General features: G+C 41.3%; 1 protein-coding gene across 2 annotated transcripts in view; it reads left to right on the forward strand.

The window, feature by feature from the left end:
• The first annotated feature begins 6,042 nt into the window (after nt 1-6,042).
• adamts3 (ADAM metallopeptidase with thrombospondin type 1 motif, 3) overlaps nt 6,043-23,603 on the forward strand; it is a 160,715-nt gene continuing 143,154 nt past the window's right edge. For both annotated transcript variants that reach the window (XM_028032943.1, XM_028032944.1), the window contains exons 1-3: nt 6,043-6,465; nt 9,235-9,256; nt 20,602-21,005. In XM_028032943.1, the coding sequence (XP_027888744.1) occupies nt 6,406-6,465; nt 9,235-9,256; nt 20,602-21,005 (486 nt within the window). In that variant the 5' untranslated portion in view covers nt 6,043-6,405. The remainder of the gene's footprint in view (nt 6,466-9,234; nt 9,257-20,601; nt 21,006-23,603) is intronic.

Genomic DNA, 23,603 nt, shown 5'->3' on the forward strand with positions numbered 1-23,603 from the left:
CAGGGGAACCTTGGAGTCAAACTTCTGACTCCTGGTTCAAACTGGGTCATCGACACGACAATGATCCAAACGCAGCAGCAGATCTGCAATAGAACGACTGAAAAAGGAGAAAAACTCGAGGTGTTTCATTAGCAGAGTCAAAGATCAGACCTTCATGTGTCTCATGAAGAAACAAATGTCTGCAAAACACAAGGAGCTGAAGCAACTTGGCAGAAAAACCTCAACCGTTCGAGTCTGATCAAATCTGACAGAAAATGCTGCTTTGCTATTTCTGCTAAAGATGATGCTAGGCCTGTTGCAATAATCAATAAATCAAATAATCACAGGAAAAATTATAACAAGCTCAATCGTTTCTATTTGCATTATTTATTGTTTTTTTCTTTCTACCAAAAACGGGATGATAAAAATCTCCAGTTTGGTGTTTTGATCTCTGAAAGACAGTTTTGTTTACAGAGACTTTATATTTCATTTTATTTGTTGTTTTTGTTGTTTTGTTCTTTTATTTTGGATATTTAAAATGTCTTCCAGTTCCAGTTTTTAATGTATATTGGAATTTAAAGTTTATTGAGCTTTGAAAATGTGTTTTTGTATTATTATGCCATTAACATTACATTACTTGAAAATGGTCTCAAAACAATAACATTATAGCTTTTTCCAATAATTTCTGGAACAATTTATTGCACGTTACATTTCCATTACAGAAATGTAGTGGAGCAGAAAGTATAGATACTCAATAAAACACGCAGTGGAGTAAGAGTTGAAAGTAAATCTACTGCATCAAAGTAGAGATGTATGGAAAATGTACTGAAGAACAGTAACAACGTTGTGCCTCTGCAGGAAACCCAAAAGAATCTGGAGCAATAAAAGCTCTTCCTCTAACCTCCTGAGTAAAAATATTTTATCTTTCTATCTGCTCTGAAATCCAGTTTCGCCTCCCAGGCCTGCTTTTAATTTGCCTTGTGATTCTCTGCCAGTTGTAACAACAACTTATTTGTCTGGATGTGCGTCTGTGAGGAGGACCAGATGTTGGCCTGTGAGGCCAGAAGAAGGAAGTCTCTGCAGCGGGTCGACCATGAACAGGATGTCCATGAACTAAACAACAGTCACTGCTTTAAAAAGGAGCCGCTTGTGTCTCAGACGTCGTTATTTTCCTTCTCTATCTCCCTGTTGCTGCTTTCGACTCCCAGGGCTTCTCATTTACACGCTCCTCTGCCCTGAATCCTCGCCTTCCTCCTCTCACCGTCCTCCCATCTGTAGCCGTGAGGCGGGCAGATGTGCCAGTTAATCAGGCTTCCTTATCTGCTGACCGTCCGGCACCCAGAGCTCACTTAATCAACAGCCAGCCTGGATCCAGAACGCTTTCTTATCGGGGCGAGGAGGAAGCTCGGTGTCATGATGCCGCAGACGAAGCAAACGAACAGAACATCTTGACTCAGACGTCTAATGGGCGTTTGGCTGTGATGTACGATCATGTGTTGTCCAGGTGTGATGCAGCCAGAGTTCAGCGGCTCCATTAGTCTGACGCTTCCATCTTTCAGTCTGCAAACCGCAAAAGGAAAACGCCAGACTCGGTTGTTTTCCTGTTCTGGTTTGTTTGCAGAGAAGACGAAGGATGTAAACATGAGAACAACAGCAGCTGTTAATCAGGACAAACTTCAGGGGTTGTTAAAATGATCATCATGCATCTTTAATGGTTTGATTTTAGTTATGTTAAAAAGAAAAAGCAGATTTCAGAAGTACAAAAAGGGAAAAAAACAAACACTAAAATCAAGTTAATAAAGTTTTTTATTGTAAGAAAGGAATATTTTTTCTAAAAGAGAATATTAGGATTACACTAAGAAAAAATCAATTCAGAATATTGTGACAATGAAGTTGAAATATGAGAATAAAGTATAAAAAATTATAGAATAAAGTCCTAATATTACAATAATTAACTTCTATGAGAATGAAGTCATAATAATATGAAAATAAAATTGTAATATTGCTTCATTCTCATAAAACTACGACGTTATTCTAGTAATATTAGGATTTTATTCTCGTAACTTTATTATTTACTCCATCATAGTTATTCTCTGTGACTTTGGCAGATTTGTTGTCTAAAAAGAAAAGCATTTAGTTTTCAAATTCTTTTGGCTTCAATTTAACAAACTTAATTGTTAAATAAATTATAAAAAGCTGGTTTGGGTGCAAAGTTGGTTCTTCTTATTATAAGAGCTTAGTTATAGAAAGACCAACACTTTGTGTAAGATTTAACATTTTCCATTTAAAGAAAATTATTCTGGTAATAATTTTACTCTTATTGCAAATAAATCATCTCCCATACAACAGCCAACATATTCCACTACGTTGTTATCCATAACTGGAACATAATACGTTATTATTATTACAGTCGCTAAATTCAATGTATTTTAGAAATATCTAAATGAGATTGAACAACAAAATATCACTTAGGAAGGTAGAATAAAAAATGATGTATAATTTTGGTATTTTTACAAATAAAAATCAGAAGGGTCTGGCATGCATTTGAGTTAAGTTGATTTTATGCTCATATAACTTTAATAAATCAGCTGCCATTAGCACTAACTGTCTTTAAAAGTCATTTAATTAGAACACCCAGGTCTGGCATTAAAAACAATGTACGCGAAATTACAAACTCCTATTATTCTGCCTTTTATGGTGTCTGTGGGTTTTGTAATGGGAGTTTGCCTCTGTTAAAATGTCTCTACAGCGAATTGGAGCGAAGTGAAAAACTAAAACTGAAGAGTTGTGATTTTCTGTGGCAGCGCAGCCATAAAAAAGGAAAATGCTCTGTTATGGAAATCACCTTCTGGCCTGAAAGAGCCAGATCTGAAAGGAAGTTTTAATGAGCGCAGCATCCATAAACAAGAAAGTCCCACAAAAAGCCAAAACCTCTCTGGTTTCTCCTGGAAAGCAGCAGATTACAAAGAAACATTTTTACTTGAACCGAAATTAAAAGCTATTTGGACTTTTGTGTCCAGAATCAGAGAATCCCTGATAGATCTGGTTTAATGTGGTTTTGATCAAGACTCTGACAGAAATGCTTCGGTGTTGTCAGATCTATTTGTCAAATGTTTCTGGAGTTCAGTAATAAATATTTCATATTCCTCACGGGTTTTTCTTAACAAGCGAATCAATAAACCCGTTTCTGTTAGAAATCAGCTTCTAGGCCAAAACCAGGCAGATGTTGATGTGCAACAATACCTGCAGTTTCTCATCTTCATCCTGTCTGCTCGTCTTTTATCAATCAATCAATAAAGTTTATTTATACAGCATATTTCAGCAGTTCAAAGTGCTTTATCACAAAGTCATAGAAAACACCAACAACGGAGAAAGCATTTCACATTTCATTTATTACGGTTCAAAAGAAACTCCAACCAGGTGGGTTTTTAATCTAGATGTAAAGGAACTCTGTGTTCCGGCTGTTTTTCACTTTTCTGGAAGTTTATTCCTCCTAATGATTGACAGGTTATTGGTAGGATGCAGACCTGTGCCGTGTCTGACTCAACGTTTCGATTTTCTGATCATTTTGTTTTCACTTTTCAAACTTTCCATCGTCACCAAAGTTCCCAGCAGAAACGACTCCGGAGTAAAATCCCAGCTCCTCCGTTTTCCAGCCGTCCCAGACTTTCTGAGGGAACTTCCTGGGAGAAAATGACTTTCCCAGAATTCTCTGCTGTCTGACCTTGCAGCATCTTAGTCTGTTGTTGACGTTTCTGTTGCAGAGAAGATTCTTCTTTCTGCTGATCTTCACACCAGACCAGAATTCAAACCTTGGAAACTGCTGTCATCCCTGAGCAAGCTCTGCACCGGCGGCACAAAACTGTCTGGGTTTGGTGTAACCTCCTAGATCAGGGATGGCAAACTCATTTTCACAGAAACCCATTAAAACTGTTAATAAATATCTGCCTGTATTCAATAAGTGCTTCTTCAAATTAAAGAATTGTGAACATTTTTTTACACTGATAAGTTCCTCCAGAATTTCACAGTTGTTTTTTGTGCTTTTTTGCAATCAAAATCTCTAATTTTGTCAAGAAATTTTGTAATATTTACGTCTAACACAAAACATCTTTGGGCCACTGTTGACAGTAAAAAATAAAGGTGAATATTTCTGCTAGAAAAACTGAAACATTTTTGAGATTAATCTTAGAATTTTTGGGTGGAAAATCTTGGATTTTTTCTGAGTGTGAAAAGTCAAAAAATTGTTAGCAAAAAAAGCAAAATTTTGAGATTAATCTCAGAAATTCTCCAGAAAAATGCATGAAAATTTCAGAGTTTCAAAAGCCTAAAAATTTAACATTTTTGAAACGCAGAAATTTCCAAGTTTTTTCTAGAAATTAATCTCAAAATTTATGAGTTATTCTAGGAAGGTTATATTTTTTTCCTGGAAAATTGTTGGAAACTTTGTTATCCACAGTACAGAAACTTTTAACCTTTTTATTGCCATTACAATGGCTTTAATATGCCGTCACACTCTTTTGCAAGACGTGAAATGTGACCTTCTGTCACTCACCGTATCGATCACAGACTGTAACCTGACATAAAGTTAGTTTGAGGCAGGAGTGTTGTAAAAGTATGAAACACCGCCACCTGGAGGAGGGAGGTAGCAGTTGCTTAAACCCAGGGGTTGTGACCATTTCTTAAGGAAAATTTGCAATAAACTTTCAATTATACATTACAAATGCAGGAATGTGTTGATTTTGGATGAATTTCTGTGGGACTGATGGACATCTGGAGACCAGAAGGCCACATAAAAAGCTGTGAAGGACCAGATTTGGCCCGCGGGCCTTGAGTTTGACACGTGTTCTAGATAGTAACTTCACACACGCACACACACCCACGCATGCAATGTGATAAAGGCATGACTTTGGTTTATTGGACGTAATGCTTCCATGCACATCTGTTATTTTACAGCATAGAGTCTAAATGCTGCTGATGAAACTTTCCTGCTCATTTTGAACCAGGACTTAAAAATGACTTTTAGTAATAAAGCAAACTTTAAAAGACAACAAAACTTTTTCCAACTGGTTCATGCAGCTGATTTCTCTGCACAGTAATGTGAAGACAGTGAGTAAAGGAGAGTATTAGTCCTTCAGGTCTTATTTATCAGTAAAAGTGATAAAAACCGATTTTCTCACCTCTGAGTCTTTTATTTATGATCCATTTATGAAGTCAGACTGCTGCAGTTCATTTTATTTTCCTCTTATTGTTTTATTTATTAGAAGGAACAATGTGGTAGAAACACAGATCATTCAGGCAAACAAAATATCAGACATGATATAAAATATTTTCAGTGGTTCTGAAGTTATATTCACCTCTAGCCATATAACCCTCCATTTTACTGTAATGTGAAAAATAAGGTTATAATAAATTATTTTAAAATATATTCCACAAAAGACAGTGTTGTGCAAAATTGTTTGTTATGAGGGCCAAAATTTTCAAGTCAAAAACACTTTTGGGTGAAAATTAATGAGACATTTATCAATTATTTACTCAAATATTAAACTAAAACATTTTCCAGTAAGAAGTTCTGTAAATTATTTTAGATCCGAAACATACAACTTTCTGTTTTATATTATTATTTGGGGTCAATTTTGTTTCAGCCTATCTGCAAAAATAAACGTTATGACAATGTTAATTTAAAAATTGTGAAAATTGAAGATTTAAAACACAGGCACTGCGTGAATACATTTTTTTAAATTTGAAAATGTATTTATTTATTTAAAATGTCAAATTATACAATTTGAAAGGTTGAAAACAGGTCTGCTGCCATTACTGCTCACTGCTCCAGGTAAGATACTGACTACTGAGAGCTATTCCACACAACCCCACTCAAAAAAAGTTTTGGAAAAGTAAAATCAGGATTGGATTTTAAGTTTTATTTTTAGAACAAGATGACTGAAACTTTGCAGTTTGCTTAGTCAGAGACACAGTGACGTCCCGATCAGAGACGGTCCTCCTCCTCCTCCTCTTCCTCGTCCTCCTCCTCCTCCTCCTCGGTCCCTGGTGTTGGGGCTCGGTCAGAGGGCAGAGTCACGTCACACAGGGCTGGTCTAAAGGCTTATTAGCCCGGGGAACCGAGCTCCAGGCGGCCTCACTCTGCAGCTCTGTGCGGCCAGCGGCGGACGGCTGTCCAGGCGAACGTCGCCCAAACTTTCTGGAAACTCAGTGAAGGGAACAGAAACGCTCAGATAAAGTGTCGCAACCCGCTTCACTCCTGATTCAATCAAACTGCAGCTACTCCCCTCTCCCCCCCCTTTAATAATCAGAGCCTGCACTTCTACTTTTTCAACTTTTGAATGAGCCTCCTCACGTTTGACTTTCTTTTATTTTCCGCTGTTGCGCTTTTTAATTTGCGCTTCAGGTTGAGATAAAGCTCCTCTCGTGATGGCTGTGTTATCACTAGCTGTTCTGCTTGTTGGATTTGTTTTGACTTCAGCTGACAAGGTAAGTGTCTGCACATGCTCTCCGCTCACTGACAGACTGGTTGATTTTTAATCATTCATTTATTTCGCTTTTCCGGGCCGTTTGTTCTGAACTGAATGCGGCTGGAAAGCAGAAAAAAGTGGGGCGGCAGCTTTTAAAAGTTTCCCATCGCCTCTGCAAACACGCACACTGCTTCCTCTGTGCACCCCGTGTTGACACGGCACCACGCGTGGGTTCAGCCTGTCACATACACGAGCTGTAACTTACAAACATGTTTCTGTTTGAGGCTTTAGCTCCGGTGAGCCGCTGGGCTTCCAAGAGAACCAGGCCTGCCCGAGGCAGAGCGGACTTTACGCTCAGTAGCCTTTAGCCCTCCTAAAGAAGTGAATGCCCCCCTGACATGTTGGAAAACGCGCAGTCAGAGTTTAGAAAGGGTTATTTGGGCTTTAGCCCAGGGCGGAAACTTTTAGGGGTGTCCCAAATGTTTGCTTTTTGTTTTGCACTTAATATAAAACTCATAAAATCATGTGAGCTGCATTATTTTTTTGGATTTTCATGAATGCAAACAATATTAAAGTATTTGAAAAAGTTATAAGGCACCAAAACTGGCTCCAGCCCACAACCTTGTAAATCCGGCCCTGATTGTACTCTAACAGGAACTGTAATATGTTGGGAGAGTCAGACTTTAAAGCTTGTTTATGTTTGTGTTTTCTACATTGATAATGAACTTTATTTAAAAAGGGACAATATAAACTCAAACATAAATGTCACCATTTGATGTGCGGTGCCAGATTATAGCAAAATTACATCTGCAATTCCTGGACAAGTTCCAAACATGGGTATGCAAAACAAAAGGACAGAAAATATAATACTGTAAGTTGCTTTCTAATCGCAATAAACAAAAACACATGCAGCAGATATTTACCATATCTCCTTATGAGTAACTCTGGTTAGCTAAAGTCGAGAATCATGTCAAAAAATCAACACAAAGCAGCTAAAAGTTGCAGAAGAAATGTGAGCTTCCAATCGCTGAATCAATCTGTCAATCAATGAAGTTTATTTGTGTGGCAGATCAGCGACACATCAGCTCAAAGTGCTTTACATCGAGAAAAAACATCAAAAACACGTCATGAAGTCAACAGTTGTGAAAACCAATAACAGAAATCCCATTTTGTCAGGTGTCATCATTAAAATCATCAACACACATAGAGTACGTTCCTTATACAACTTCTACTCCAACAAACAGGTTTTACAAGTTAGCAATAATTATTTCCTCCATGTTTTTATTGAACAATGCAGATGCTAATAAACAGGTGTGAATTCTGGCTGGTTTCTCGTGGATTTACTTTCTGCTCCGTTTCTGTCCGGCACTGAGACTGAAATGTTGGCGGGTTTGCATCAGTGCTGCCATTTCTCTGAACAGCTGAGTTTCTGTGACTCTTTATGCTGCGGATCCATGTGGTCGTCGTGGAAACCTCACTTTTCTCCACAATCAGTTCAGCTAAACAAGGAATTTGATGCTACAAAATCACTTCAAGCTAATGCTACTTATTACTGGAGGGAAATTAAAATATTGACACATAAAAACAAAAAGAAAAAAGAGTTGCAGCTGAAGCTAATTAGACAGAGGAGATATTTAAGTAAAATAAATAAAAAAGATTCTTACTCGATAAACTTTATGCTCATGAACAGAAACTGGTCTGGCTGTAGCAAATGGTAGAAACTGTAACATGAACCATGTTGTGTCCTCATCCTCAGGTTATTGTATGTTCTTTAAAATCTAATTGTTTAATTACTGTAGGGTAGAAAGTTTTTGTTTTGGTGAGCAGAAACCATTTGCTACACCTGCATTTACCTCCACTGATCTCACCTGAGCTTCCTAGAAAGATGATCTTTTTAGCACAACTCCTCACTTTCTACGTCCATCAGAAATATTCTTCTTACAAACACATTTATTTTGTCCAGAAATCAGCCAGTTTACCGTCTGCAGCTGCAGGAAACGGCAGGTTTGATGCTGCATCATCACCCATGTATGGTAGTACTTCCTGTTTTAGAGAGAGCATTACTCTGAACGTAATTTTAAAAAATAATTTTTGCCATATTATTGTGGGCACAACAATTGCAGTTTCTGGCCGATTACCTGTTTTGTTTTGCTTTGTTTTGCCCGACTTGCTGATTCTGATTTTGACCGACAGTTGCTGAATTGGCAACAGTGGGTTGACAGTTGTTAACTGCAAACATGCAGACATGACCTGGACGACAAATTGTTCCAGAAATTATTGCGATAAACGATAATATTGCTGTTTTGAGACTATTTTCAGGTAATGACATAAAAGTAATAAAAGAAATTCTAAATTCTAATGAACATTTAACACAGGAACGGGAATACATTTTAAATATGCAAAATCAAAAGAAATAAAATGAATTATGAAGTCTCTGTAAACTAAATGATCCTTCATAAAAGGAAGAAGTTGAGACCAAAGCATCAGACTGAAGACTTTTATCATCCAGTTTGTTTTAATTTATCATGCAGTTTATTTATTTATTTATTGCCTAATTCTGTCTTCACTGTTTAGAAGTTCCAACAAAATATTAAAAACTGTCAAAGCAGCAGAATAAATTTACTTCTCGATCCCAAAGTGAATTAAATCCACTGTTTACACAAAGAGCTAAATTAAATTCAGAGTTCACAGTGGGAATTTGAATGAATGAACTCATTTTAAAATGAGCATTTTGTGTTTCCTTTGCGCTTCTTCACATTTATGAAGTCTGTTCTTCTGTCTCCTGCAGGCTGGTGAAGCAAACCAGGAAGGTAAGACCTGCTTCTTCACTTTCCTCCATGTTGTTATTAATTCAATCCAAACTCCAGTTCCAGGTTTTCTCTTCCAAACTGCTGACAAGTTCAGGAGGAGAACTGCACACTGATCAAAGTGGGAGGAGAGTTTTTCTGTTCAGCAGTTCTGTAACACACTCCCTGCACACACATGAACATGCCTACACACACACACACACACCCTCCTGACTCCACTGACTCACACACAATTATATTGCAACTGCTTAAAAGGCTTTGTTATAAAGGAAAGAGAATTCCACCTCTAAATCCTGCACATCTGTCCTCCATTGTGAGGTTAAGGAACCAGTGAGCTGCAGCCGAGTCCACGTAGGATCCGTTTACTCCTGGTTAGCTCCTGAACACGTCCGGGCCGCCGCACAGCGGGGCAGCGCTGGGCTGCGGTGGAGCGTTTGTGGCTGCCACTGTTGGCTCTCTGTGGCCATTATCGGGCTTGTAAAGCGGCCGCTGCGCTCACTTCATGTGGTTTCTGCTTAACTTTTCACCTTTTTTTCTGCCCCCCTTCATGCTGAATCCAACTGAAATCTTTGCCAACCTCCTGCAAGAACAGAAACATGAACGACTGGTTTATTAAATCAGACAGTGGGACACTGAACTCTTTACTGTATTTTGAAATAAGGTGGCACCCCTGCAGATTATGCCTTTATTTGCATTCACATCGGCAGCCATGTTAGTCCACTTTTCTCATGTTATAAATGAAATAGTCTGCCAATGGAACAATTACAATTTCACAAATATTAAGGAATTATTGACTTGAAACAAGCTTCCATTTCTTGCTGTAAAGTTACTTGTAAGTTAGTAAACTTGAAATAAGACAAAACTAAGACGTTTGCAGTAGAAAAGAGACCAAAATACTTGCTAAGATTTTGTGTTTTTGCAGTGTAGCGACACGTTTTTACAACACCTTGCTAAAGTATTCATACACCCTGAACGTCCAAACAGTTTATCACGTTTAAAACCGGAAATGCATTTTATGGGATTTTGTGTCAGACCAACAAAAAGTTTTACATAATTTAGCATTTTTCTCCTGTTAAAAATAAAAACCTGTAGAGCATGGTGAACATCTGCACTCCTGAGTCAGCACTTTGTCAAACTGACTTTAGCTGCAATGACAGATATGGAAGCTTCCTGGAATATGTCTTTACCTCTTTGCAGAATAAATCCACTTTGCTCACGTTAGTGTAAGTGTAAACAGCAATATTTTATTCTTGTCAGAGAATTTCAACTGAGTTAATGTCTAGACAGGATCATAAATCTGATCTGAACCGTCCTGCTGTAGCTCTGGCTGAATGTTTAGAGTCACTGTCTTGCTTAAAGGTGAACCTTTTTTATTGGTTTCAGACTGAAAACACTTAGGGTGCATTCACACTAGTCCTGCTTAGTCCGCTTGAATCAAACTCAGGTTTGTTTTAACTAGAAAGTCCTGTTTGTTTGGGGATGTGTGAAAAATGGCAAACTCTGGTCCGCCTACAAACCTTGGTCTGGGTTCGGTTGAAGGGAACTCTGGTCCGGTTTGAATACATATGTGAATGCAACTGGACTGGAGATCGCTCCAAAAGCAGGAAGTGGACTATAGTGCAGGGTAGGCCTGTCGCGATAAACGATAAATCGAAAGCTATCGACCATTTTAATTATCGGCTTTATCATCTCTTCCGACCTTTTTCTCTTTCAGCTAATGACACTGAATGAAAAAAGGCTGAACTCCGGTGCTCTCCACTGACCCTCCCTTCCTCATTTCCTCAGTGTAAAGCCCAGCGCACACGACACAATATTAGAGCTGTCAGCCCATTTTTAAAACCTGACAGATCACACATGAGCCGACAGAAATCCTTGGTATAACGGTTGGATCGGGTTCGTTCCTGCAGTGTTGTGTCCAACAATGGGCACAAAATAATGGCTACAAGTCCAGTTAACTAATTTTAAAACCAGGCATTAATCAATGCTTTACTACAATCTACCTGCAATGCATGTTGCTAGTGTCAGCGTAAAGTCCTGACTGAATGAAAATCATTATAACCTATTTACGTCACGTTAACAAAGAACAGCTGAAAAGTTACCGGGTTTATCAACTGCTGTAGCAATTTGGCTCCAACTCCTCCCCTTGTCATTTCTATATTCTTTGCATGTTGAATAAACATTAATGTTGTTTCCACGTATCATCTCCAATGTTCGCTGGACTTCGGGTTGCGCCGTGTCAGCTGTTTGGGATTCCCCCCAGTAATTTCCCATCAGAAAACACTGAGGAGAATCCGCGCTTTCTGATTGGCTGCCTGTCACATTCAACAGGTGTCTTAAAGCTCTCAGTCGGGGGAAACCCCCGATTTAGATCGGAGCGACAACGACGATCTACCGTAACACACCACACAATCTTAGAAAGACCAACGTTTTAAGATTGTTGTAAGGGGAAAAATAGGAGCAAAAAATCGTGTAGTGTGAACTATTGCATCAGGTAGTCGATGTGCCCATTTTCTCTATTTAAATCTAATTATTACTGAAGGGCAACATAATATACAGACTTCATAATCTGCACTCTTTTGGTTGAATGCAGTATTTATTTCCACTTTGGCTTTATGTTGTTTAGTTTTTATTTTCCAAGTGAGTTTTTTGTTAATGGAGATTGAGAATCCATTTTATTTTTGTTTTTGGTTGTTTTGTTTATTTTGTTTATCAGCTCCAGTGTTAAATATTCTTTTGAAAATAAAGTGTATCTATCTTTGGCAGGAAATCGCATGCATTATTACATCATTTCCATTAAATCAGTGTAAAAAGATCTTCAAACAATATTATCGTTTATCGCAATAATTTTTGAGACAATTAATCGCTCAGCAAAATTTGCTATCGTGACAGGCCTAGTGCAGGGCATTCTGGGTAAATGCAGCCAAACCAAAAGCTCTAGCAGGAGAAATAGCTTGTGCTTTTTTTAGCAAAGACAAGAGAAATACTCAAATCTGACGCCATCTTTGTTTAAGTTTCATGAATAATTAAGTTACGCTCAGTGTCTCCTTCAGAGGTTTTCATGTCATGTCCTTCAGTGGTTCTTGATTTAATATTTTAATTCTGACATTTTTTCCTCCAAACTGTGACTTTAATCTCTGAAGGGTAAAGGATTTCTGAGGAAGAAAGTCACATTTCTTTTGTCTTTTTTCTTTTAATGGCCATAACTCGGTTCTGTTCTGTACATATTAAATTGTAAGAGATTATCAGATTGTTTCTCTATACTGATGGTATAAAAAATCCCTCCTATATTTAGTGATTTTACTGAGTGATTTGGCTGAAACATCAGCATTTCTGTGTTTCACGGAGTCGACCCACTTCTGGCTTGGCGGGCAGGTGCAGCCCAGGCTGATCGGTTCCTCTGCATTTCCTGGTTCTGCCTGAGCAGCGGCATGTTTGACGTCATCCCACTGGTTTCCTACTGGGCTGAGGTGGAGTGGGACTGGCCTGGCTGCTCCACACCATCAATCCTGCTGGTCTGAAACCCAGATGCTGCTTGACTCGTGTGTTTAGGGCCGTTTTCTTCCACATGGTGGAAAAAATAAGCACATGGCCTGCCTAGCATTGCAGCTAAGGGGTTAGCACGTCCGGCGTCTGGCTGGGTTTACAATGCTGCACTAAGCCCAACTGTTTCAGTTCAAAGTCAGGTTTTATGAAAATGCTCCAGTTAGATGAGACTTTTATATGGATTATAGTTCTTTAAGTGAATTAATTGGGGACACATTCAGGGAGAAGGTTGTGAGTTTAAATCCAAGTCTGGGGTCTTTCTGCATGTTTACTTCCCGTGTGTGTGGACTCTGAACAGACAAAATGTTCTTATTAGGCTACATGGTTACATTAGGTTTGAGTGTGGGCGTGTGCGTGTGTGTGTGTGTGTGTGTGTGTGTGTGTGTACACCGAAGATGAACTGCTGTTCATCATTTTTGTCTCTTCTCAGATCCTTTTTAATGGTATTTTTTCATCTTATTACACAACTTTTGGCTTTTGTTTCTCCATTTTAAAGCATTTGAAGGCCTAACAAATGTTAGGCAAAGTGTTGACGGCTTGTGAATTTGTGACCTTTCAGAATAATGTAAAGGTTTTACTCTGAGATCTATTTGATCTGCATTTAAATGTAAAGTGTTCAGCTGCAGCCATGCAGGAAATGTTTGAACACTTTCTCACGTTTTCTATGCATTCAGAGGTTTGTTTTTGTCTGGTTTGAATATTTGAGGGAAAATAAATTAAAAATGCTTTTCCTGAGCCAGATTATTTAGATCACCTGAGAAATATATGAACTTTTATAAATATTTAGTGGATTTGTAAAACATCATACTCTTCTACACAGCAGTCGAATTATAAGACGTTGTGTATTTTTCTCAGGCCTGGTTTTTGAAAAATGTTTTTTATTGAGTACTTCTGAGCTGTCAGTATCTTACTGCACTAAACTGCTGTCAGAGGAATCTGTTTTTAGAAAAATAAGTCAGAAAAACAACAAAAATGTACATAAAATCAGAAGAATAGGAGGAGTAAATTTCTGCTAAAAAATTCAAAAAATTGGAGGTTAATGTCTAAAAATGTCTAGAAAAATGTGTAAATTTCTGAGTTTGAAAAGTCAACATCTTTGACTTTTGGACATTTTCTGAGTTTGAAAGCTTTTTCAAACTCAAAACTTTTCAATAAAATATTTTTGAACATTTTCATAAAAATTCTGAGATTAACATAAAAATTACAGGGCCTTTTGCATGTTGTTTTTGTTTTTATTTTTAAACTCTGAAATTTCCAAATTTCTTCTAAAACATTTCTGAGATTAATCTCAAAATGTCAGATTTTTCCCCCAGCAAGTTTTCAGCTTTTGGAGCTTGGAAATAATTTTTATCAGAAAATTTCTCAGAGTTTAAAAATAGTTTTGGCAAAAAGTTATTCCTTTTTTTCTGTTGTAACGGACTCTGATATGGTGCCATAAAAATGTGTATGGTCTTGAGTAAATAACAATTATGTGTCTTTGAAGAACCATTATTTCCTGAACTATTAAAGTCTGTCCCCTTTTCCAGGTGCTACATATAAAATCCACCTGACAAACTCACAAGCAAAATCTCAATAAATGGCATTGGAAAATTTTATTATAAACTTAGTTTAGATGTTGAAACTTTAACAGATGTATGACACACAGAATAGGCTTTGCCATACTTTTTTCTTCCACTAAACTTTCCACAAATATACCAGCTGCTGCTTCTTCATCAGCCGCCGTCTGTATACATTACGGAGTGTGTTGATGACTGAATACTGCTTTCCTTATGGTTATGTAGGTCATATCAAAATATTTCTGTAGTATAATCTCCATATTTTAAACTGGTTTAAAGTAACATTACGGTTTTCTCAGAAATTAAATATTTGTTATTCAGTAGCTGTTAAGTGGTATTCCCACAAATTGCCAGAAATAAAATCGGTACATATATTTCCTTGGCTTTTAAAGACTCAAGATAACGAGTTTTACTTTTTGAATTGGATCGTTGAACTAATTAACATTTAATTTATTGAGATGTACTTGTGTTTATTTAGTCTTTTTTTCACAATATGCTGTTATCAACTTTAATATTGAACATAAGCCTTTAGAGGAGCCTTTGGGTTTTTTGCATGGTACCGTCTGATCTACTACTGAAACTCAGTTAATCAAGTGCAATAGATTTGCATCAGACATTATAAAAATCTCTTTTCTGTTCACTGTATGTTTAGACTATTTTTATTTATAACTGAGGATTTGCCCAGAATCAAAATGTATTCTCTTTGATTCTCTACGTAGAAAACTCAAATGCACAGAAATTGTCCCTTTTCTTCTTTTAGGTGGGAGAAATGGTTGTTTAAATCCTGCAGAGGTTTACACAAGCGTAACATTTCAGCACACAGAAGTGAATTTAGTTCTTGGCTGCACCTAGAGACCTCTGGCACCAAGAATATTTCATCTTTCAAAGATTCGTCACAGGAGCTTTAGTGTTGAAGCACTCTGTTGGTAAACGCGTGTCATGATGCTGAGCATTACATCAGTCCTGCAGATGTTGCTCGAGATTTCAGGTGGAAAACTCAAGCAGCCCTTTCGCTGACGCTAACAGAGACCAACGCTGACATGATTTAAGGGCGAACTTTGTAAATGTTCCGTTAAAAGGATGTTCTGTCCCGGATCTCCTTGCATATTCAAAGCCCCAGACGTATCTGTGGTTTGTTTCTGCTGCCTGTCAGACGTGTTTATAATGAAGGAAGCCGGCGCTGCGTATGGATTTAAAGCTGCTCACATTGTGTATTATTATGGTGTCACAGCTGTGAAAAAGGTGCAAGTATTTTATGCCAAGTGTGTCAAATTTATATTTTTTCTTCATTTTTGCACACTGTGATCTGCAAGCTACGTCCTGCGCCTCAGACACATAATTGGGTTTTTGTCTTTGTGACACTTGCGTCAGCGTTTTTTGTCAAGATAATTATTAGATTTTAATATTCATCAGATTGCTTTTACTTTCTATTCCCGAAATGGAAATCTTTGAATGTCGCTGCAGTTGGAAAATCAAGCTGAGGCTGAATGGAGTATTTATTTTTAAAGGCCACACATTTCTTGACCAATTCAATTGGCAACAAATCAGGTGAACAAGAGCCTGATGGTAAAAGAAACAACGTGACGTGACCAGCTCACAGCTTTATAGCTGGTGTTAAATAAAACTATTTCCCCTCTAATCGATTTCTTCTGTTTAGTTTATTTTACATGTTTCATATCTACAAACCAATTTTGGAATTGGTTTGTAGATTTTAATAATTTCAATAACAATAGAATGAATCTAACTAGCTAGAAAAAAAGTTATGTGCTAACAGAACAAATCAGTCAGCTAACTATCCATATAGATTTAATCTAACTAGCTAGAGAAATTTATTCTAACTAGCTGCTTTGGTTCAGTTTCACACTCCATTGTGTCAAACAATCCAAACCTCTGAGCAACCTGTTCCCCTCCTCGCCTGTGGGGGCACCGTATGAAGAACCACTGAAGGAACCAACACCAAAACCTCTGAAGAAGACTCTGAGCTTAACTACTTTCTTTACATAATGAAGCGGTGTCGGATTTTGGCGGGTGTAGGATTTCTCTTCTGTCTTTGGTTAAAAACACGAGTCGTTCTTCCCACTAGCGCTAGCTTAGCATGTTTGTTTTGGTTGTATTTACTAAGAAAACAAGTGTATTAGTTTTCTTAGTTTTGTCTTATTTCATATTTACTAATGTACAAGTAAGTTTTCAGCAGGAAATGGGAGCTTGTTTTAAGTCAATAATTCTTTAATATTTGTGAAAAAGTACTTTTACCATTATTTTATTTATAACATGGGGGAAATGTTTTCTTATAAGTCAAATAATCTGCCAATGGAACTAGAACTTTTTATCAATATTAAGGTATTTTTGACCTAAAATAAGCTTGTATATCTTGCTGAAAAGTTGCTTATAAGTTAGTTTTGTCTTATTTCAAGTGTACTAAGATATTTGCTCTAGAAATTTTACCAAAATACTTTAAGATTTTGTGTTTTTGCAGTGTAACTTTGAAAACACTGTAAAGAGTTCTCCCATCTGTCCTACCAACTAATCACTCAGCCATCATGGTGATGCAACCATCACACTTCTCCTTTAGTTTTATTTTTAAGATTAGTTCACAGTTTTATTTTACATAAATTTTATTTTACATAAGCTCCATGGGCTGCCACCTTATCGTGGTGGAGGGGTTTGAGTGCCCCAATGATCCTAGGAGCTATGCTGTCTGGGGCTTCATGCCCCTGGTAGGGTCACCCAAGGCAGACAGGTCCTAGGTGAGGGACCAGACAAAGTGCAGCCCGAAGACCCCAATGATGAAGGAAAACCTTGGACTTGGTGTTCCCTCGCCCGGACGCGGGTCACCGGGGCCCCACTCTGGAGCCAGGCCTGGAGGGGGGGCACGATGGCGAGCGTCTGGTGGCCGGGCTTTTACCCATGGAGCCCGGCCGGGCTCAGCCCGAAGAGGAAACATGGGCCCCCCCTCCCATGGGCCCACCACCCGTGGGAGGGGCCAAAGGGGTCGGGTGCACTGTGTGATGGGTGGCGGCCAAGGGAGGGGACCCTGGCGGTCCGATCCTCGGTTGCAGAAACTGGCTCTTGGGACGTGGAATGTCACCTCTCTGGTGGGGAAGGAGCCGGAGCTAGTGCGTGAGGTCGAGAGGTTCCGGCTAGAAATAGTCGGTCTCACCTCGACGCATGGCTCTGGTTCTGGAACCAGTCTCCTTGAGAGGGGCTGGACATACTTCCACTCTGGAGTTGCCCAGGGAGAGAGACGTCGGGCAGGAGTGGGCATACTTGTTGCTCCCCATCTCGGCGCCTGTACGTTGGGGTTTACCCCGGTGAACGAGAGGGTAGGATCCCTCCGCCTACGGGTGGGGGGACGGGTTCTGACTGTCGTTTGTGCTTACGGGCCGAACGACAGTTCAGATTACCCACCCTTTTTGGAGTCCTTAGAGGGGGGTACTGGAGAGTGCTCCTCCTGGGGACTCCCTTGTTCTGCTGGGGGACTTCAACGCTCACGTGGGCAACGACAGTGAGACCTGGAGGGGCGTGGTTGGGAGGAACGGCCCACCCGACCTGAACTCGAGCGGTGTTCTGTTGCTGGACTTCTGTGCTCGCCATGGATTGTCCATAACGAACACCATGTTCAAGCATAAGGGTGTCCATATGTGCACTTGGCACCAGGACACCCTAGGCCACAGTTCGATGATCGACTTTGTCATCGTTTCATCGGATCTGCGGCCGTATGTCTTGGACACTCGGGTGAAGAGAGGTGCGGAGCTGTCCACTGACCACTACCTGGTGGTGAGTTGGCTCCGGTGGTGGGGGCGAAAGCCGGTCAGACCTGGCAGGCCCAAACGTGTTGTGAGGGTCTGCTGGGAACGTCTGGCGGAATCCCCTGTGAGACGGAGCTTTAACTCCCATCTCCGGCAAAACTTCGAACACGTCCCGGGGGAGGTGGGGGACATGGAGTCTGAGTGGACCGTGTTCCGTGCCTCCATTGTCGAGGCGGCCGATCGGAGCTGTGGCCGCAAGGTTGTCGGTGCCTGTCGCGGCGGCAACCCTCGAACCCGTTGGTGGACACCTTCGGTGAGGGATGCCGTCAGGCTGAAGAAGGAGTCCTATCGAGCCTTTTTGGCCTGTGGGACTCCGGAAGCAGCTGATGGGTACCGGCGGGCGAAGCGGCATGCGGCTCGGGCGGTTGCTGAGGCAAAAACTCGGGTGTGGGAGGAGTTTGGAGAGGCCATGGAGAAAGACTTCCGCACGGCTTCGAGGCGATTCTGGTCCACCATCCGGCGTCTCAGGGGGGGGAAGCGGTGCAGCACCAACACTGTTTATAGTGGGGATGGTGTGCTGCTGACCTCTACTCGGGACGTTGTGGGCCGGTGGGCAGAGTACTTCGAAGACCTCCTCAATCCCACCAACATGCCTTCCACTGAGGAAGCGGAGCCTGGGGACTCTGGGTTGGGCTCTCCAATCTCTGGGGGCGAGGTCGCCGAGGTGGTTAAAAAGCTCCTCGGTGGCAAGGCCCCGGGGGTGGATGAGATCCGCCCGGAGTTCCTTAAGGCTCTGGATGTTGTAGGGTTGTGTTGGTTGACGCGACTCTGCAATATCGCATGGACATCGGGGGCAGTTCCCCTGGATTGGCAGACTGGGGTGGTGGTCCCCCTGTTCAAAAAGGGGGACCGGAGGGTGTGCTCCAATTATAGAGGGGTCACACTCTTAAGCCTCCCTGGCAAGGTCTATTCAGGGGTCCTGGAGAGGAGGGTCCGTCGGATAGTCGAACCTCGGATTCAGGAAGAGCAGTGTGGTTTTCGTCCTGGTCGTGGAACACTGGACCAGCTCTACACCCTCAGCAGGGTCCTGGAGGGTGCATGGGAGTTCGCCCAACCAGTCTACATGTGTTTTGTGGACTTGGAGAAGGCGTTCGACCGTGTCCCTCGGGGAGCCCTGTGGGGGGTTCTCCGGGAGTATGGGGTACCGGGCCCTTTGATACGGGCTGTCAGGTCCCTGTATGACCGGTGTCAGAGTCTGGTCCGCATTGCCGGCAGTAAGTCGGGCTCGTTTCCGGTGAGAGTTGGACTCCGCCAGGGCTGCCCTTTGTCACCGATTCTGTTCATCACTTTCATGGACAGAATTTCTAGGCGCAGCCAAGGTGTTGAGGGGATCCGATTTGGTGGCCTCAGGATCTCATCTCTGCTTTTCGCAGACGATGTGGTCCTTTTGGCTTCATCAGATCGTGATCTGCAGCTCTCGCTGGATCGGTTCGCAGCCGAGTGTGAAGCGGCCGGGATGGGGATCAGTGCCTCCAAATCCGAGGCCATGGTCTTGAGCCGGAAAAGGGTAGAGTGCCTTCTCCGGGTCAGGGGGGGTGTCCTGCCCCAAGTGGAGGAGTTTAAGTATCTCGGGATCTTGTTCACGAATGGGGGAAGAAGGGAGCGGGAGATCGACAGGCGGATTGGCGCAGCGTCTGCTGTCAAGCGGGCGCTGTACCGGTCCGTCGTGGTGAAGAGAGAGCTGAGCCAAAAAGCGAAGCTCTCGATTTACCGGTCGATCTACGTTCCCACCCTCATCTATGGTCATGAGCTTTGGGTCATGACCGAAAGAACGAGATCGCGGATACAAGCGGCCGAAATGGGTTTTCTCCGTAGGGTGGCTGGGCTCTCCCTTAGAGATAGGGTGAGAAGCTCAGTCATCCGGGAGGGACTCAGGGTAGAGCCGCTGCTCCTTCACATCGAGAGGAGCCAGTTGAGGTGGCTTGGGCATCTGGTCAGGATGCCTCCTGGACGCCTCCCTGGTGAGGTGTTCCGGGCACGTCCCACCGGGAGGAGGCCCCGGGGAAGACCCAGGACACGCTGGAGGGACTATGTCTCTCGGCTGGCCTGGGAACGCCTCGGGATTCCCCCGGAGGAGCTGGAAGAAGTGGCTGGGGAGAGGGAAGTCTGGGCCTCCCTTCTGAAGCTGCTACCCCCGCGACCCGACCTCGGATAAGCGGAAGAAGATGGATGGATGGATGGATGGATGGATAAAATCCTACAAGATCAGTCAATAAGCCAGGATTTTGTTTCGGTATTCTGCCCATGTCTGCTTTTAAATATCGGGATACTTTCTACTGGAGATAATTACTTTGAGTAGGTTGAAACTATGGGTGCACCGATTGCAGCTTCCTGGTCGATAGCAGTTTACCAATTTTTCTTGTTGAAACAGACAGTAGCTGTCTGTTGTGAAGTTCTGCTGCCGCTTTTTGAAGAGCCTGTTCTGTGTTTGTTCTGCCAGACCAGCTGCAGAGCCGGCTGAAGGAGTACGGCCTGGTGACGCCCTTCAGCACCGACTCCCACGGTCACTACCTGTCCCACCTGCTGTCCGCCACGCACAAGCAGCGCGTGAGGAGGGACGCGTTTCTCTCCGAGTCCGAGCAGAGACTCTTCTTCAACATCACGGCCTTCGAGAAGGAGTTCCATCTGCGACTGCGGCCCAACGACCGGCTGGTGGCGCCCGGGGCGATGGTGGAGTGGCACGACGAGGTTCGGGGGTTTGGGAACGCCACAGCGGGCGCCAACTGGACCGACGCGACGGAGAGGATTCTCCAGCGGGAGCTGCTGAAGACGGACTGCACCTTTATCGGTGACATCACCGACGTCCCCGGAGCCACGGTTGCCATTAACAACTGCGATGGACTGGTAAGTCCCTCTCGGCTTTAAAGTCCTTCTCTTCTCTGCCTCCTGAAAGCCTTTCTTTTCCCTACAAAGCTCCATGACCTTATCAAGTGCGGTTAGGGATTGTGGATGTCTGTAACTCTTGAGTCATCCTTTCTTTACGTCAGCGCTCGGCGTTTTTATGGCACATTGTTTTTGGAAACACCCTGTGACGGGCAGGAGTTTAACGGGTGATTGCTCACAAACACAGGTTTCCTCCAGATCTCTTCCCAGCATAAAACACGAGTTCCTATTGTGCCTGACAAACGTCTCCTTCCTATCAGCCCTCGTAAAACGTCTGAATGGGAATCTGGGAACAACTCCAGCCAGAACCTCTTGGAGTGGAGTGAAGCACTCAAACATCTCCATGTTTAGTAACAGAATCTGTAGAGTTCCCAGCTTTAAAAGTCACAAAGTTTTATTGTTTCGGGTCGGTGGAGAAGTTAATGTCAAGTTAAGCCACTTATGTGTATCAAACAAACCAAACGTTTTACATCATGTAGGCATTGTCAAAGATAGGAATTTTACATCCCGCATCTTCAGATTTCCTCAAGCAGCCAGCAGGAAACCTGGAAACAAAACATGAAAATATAAAAACTCTGGGAAATATGAAGAGACTTCTGCACCGAACCGCATCGAAGAGCTCATAGTTATTCCGCCTAATGTTGATTTCTGAACTCTTCCTGAGTTAAAACATTAGTATTGTTGTTTCTAAAGGAATATGAACTTGTTTTCTTTGTATTTTTAGGTCAGAAAGCGCTGCATCTTTTTCGTTATTTTGACCATTTCTCATTTTCTGCAAATAAATACTAACTTTTTGCTTGGAATTTCGGAGACATGTTGTCAGTAGATCATAGAATAGAAGAATGATGTTCATTCTACTCAAACATATACCTATAAAGAGTGAAATCGGAGAAATTGATCATATGTGTACGTTTTGTTCAAACAGTCCAAAAGTCTGTTGGACGTCCAACCAGACTTAGAAAGAAGTTTCCATCGATTTACTTTCTATTTCTGTGAAGTTGGTAGTTCCTGGTGATGAAGGAGAAGATGATGTTGCAGAGGTGAAGGTAAACGTAGCCATAGCAGCGCTATTTCTGTGGCTGAATCATCCTGTTCTGCTTTTATGTTGAAAGACATGCTTTTATTTTCTAATCCATTAGCCGTGCCACTGTTAGCAGGCTCTAGTCTACACAGACTGAGTCTGTGTAATTGAGTAATTGTGGATCTTCCGCACCTTAGTATAAATCTCTAAGTGATTAGCAAAGTTTGCACGATGACTTATATAATCCACCTGTGTGAGGATTTATGGGTGTGCTTCACTGCTCCACCTTTAGCAGCAATAAATCTGTTAGTAGCTGTTTACTGTCAGATTTGCTCTGCTGCTCCTGCTTCTGTGCAGGAAATGAGACTCATTGGTAATTATTGCATCACTACAGTGAGGTTTGTTGACACTTCTTCAGACACTTCAAACATTATTCAAATCTGTTGCATCACCTTGATCCCTGATTTTTGTCTTACTCTTTTTCAGCCATTTTGTTGTTCATTGTCTGGTTGAAGATCCAGTTTGGGCCAAAATGATTCGAATTGAAATTTGAGACTTTCTAACACTTTGATAAACAAAAGAGTTCATGGTTGACTGAGTGACCAGGCCTGTCTCAATCAATCAATCAATCAATCAATCAATCAATCAATCAATCAATCAATCAATCAATCAATCAATCAATCGCATGATGAATTAAAACAAACTCAATAATTTCCACTTTTGATTTTAACACACTGCAAAACCACAAAATCTGACCATATCAGATTTTTCTATCACATAATAAAAAAATGGTCAAGGATTGAAATATTCTCATGATCTGTGGCTAAAACTGGATGATATGGCTGAAAAACGCACCACGATTTAAGCGTTTTATATTGGTCAACACTGATAAGTACGGATTAGTTTTTTGTTTTAAATGTGTGAAATGCCGCTGGTGTAACGTTTTATCCACAGTTTTCACGCCACGCCGTTGTTTTTTATTTTTAAGCAGCTTTGAGGGACGATGGCGAAACCTAAAACTGTTGCCAGTTACTCAATAGGTTGTTGCTAGGTAACCAAGGAGTGAGTGGGTTCCTTCAGGCCACCAAGCAAGCTTAGCTTGTAGGGGTTGAGCAGCTAATCTCTTTACTCTGCCTACATCTCCCAGAATGCTGTGCAGTTCTGAATTGAATATTGCATCAGACTATCAACTATTGATATTGATCACATGTTTATTGTCTTACATATTGTTATTGTCAGGTTTCCTCCAGGTTAGTGGCTAAAGCTCTTGCGGCCATTTTGATTATGATCAACTAAAGAAGTGTATTTGATTAGCAGCACCTAGCTTCTGTTTTCTGACTGTACATGTGTCAAATAGCAGAGACAAATAGTGTTGCCCAGCGACTCTCAATGACATATTGCACAATTAATTCAGTCTTCAAATCAAAAGGGGAACAAAAAAATTTCTAAAATGTCTGTTTGTGTTTGGGGAAAACATCAGGATCTTCGTAGTCTGAACAGAGGATGTTTGATGGGTTCTTCCAAAACTTTGATGAGCT

The sequence above is a fragment of the Xiphophorus couchianus genome, chromosome 12, assembly GCF_001444195.1.
Source record: "Xiphophorus couchianus chromosome 12, X_couchianus-1.0, whole genome shotgun sequence".
NCBI classification, from domain to species: domain Eukaryota; kingdom Metazoa; phylum Chordata; class Actinopteri; order Cyprinodontiformes; family Poeciliidae; genus Xiphophorus; species Xiphophorus couchianus.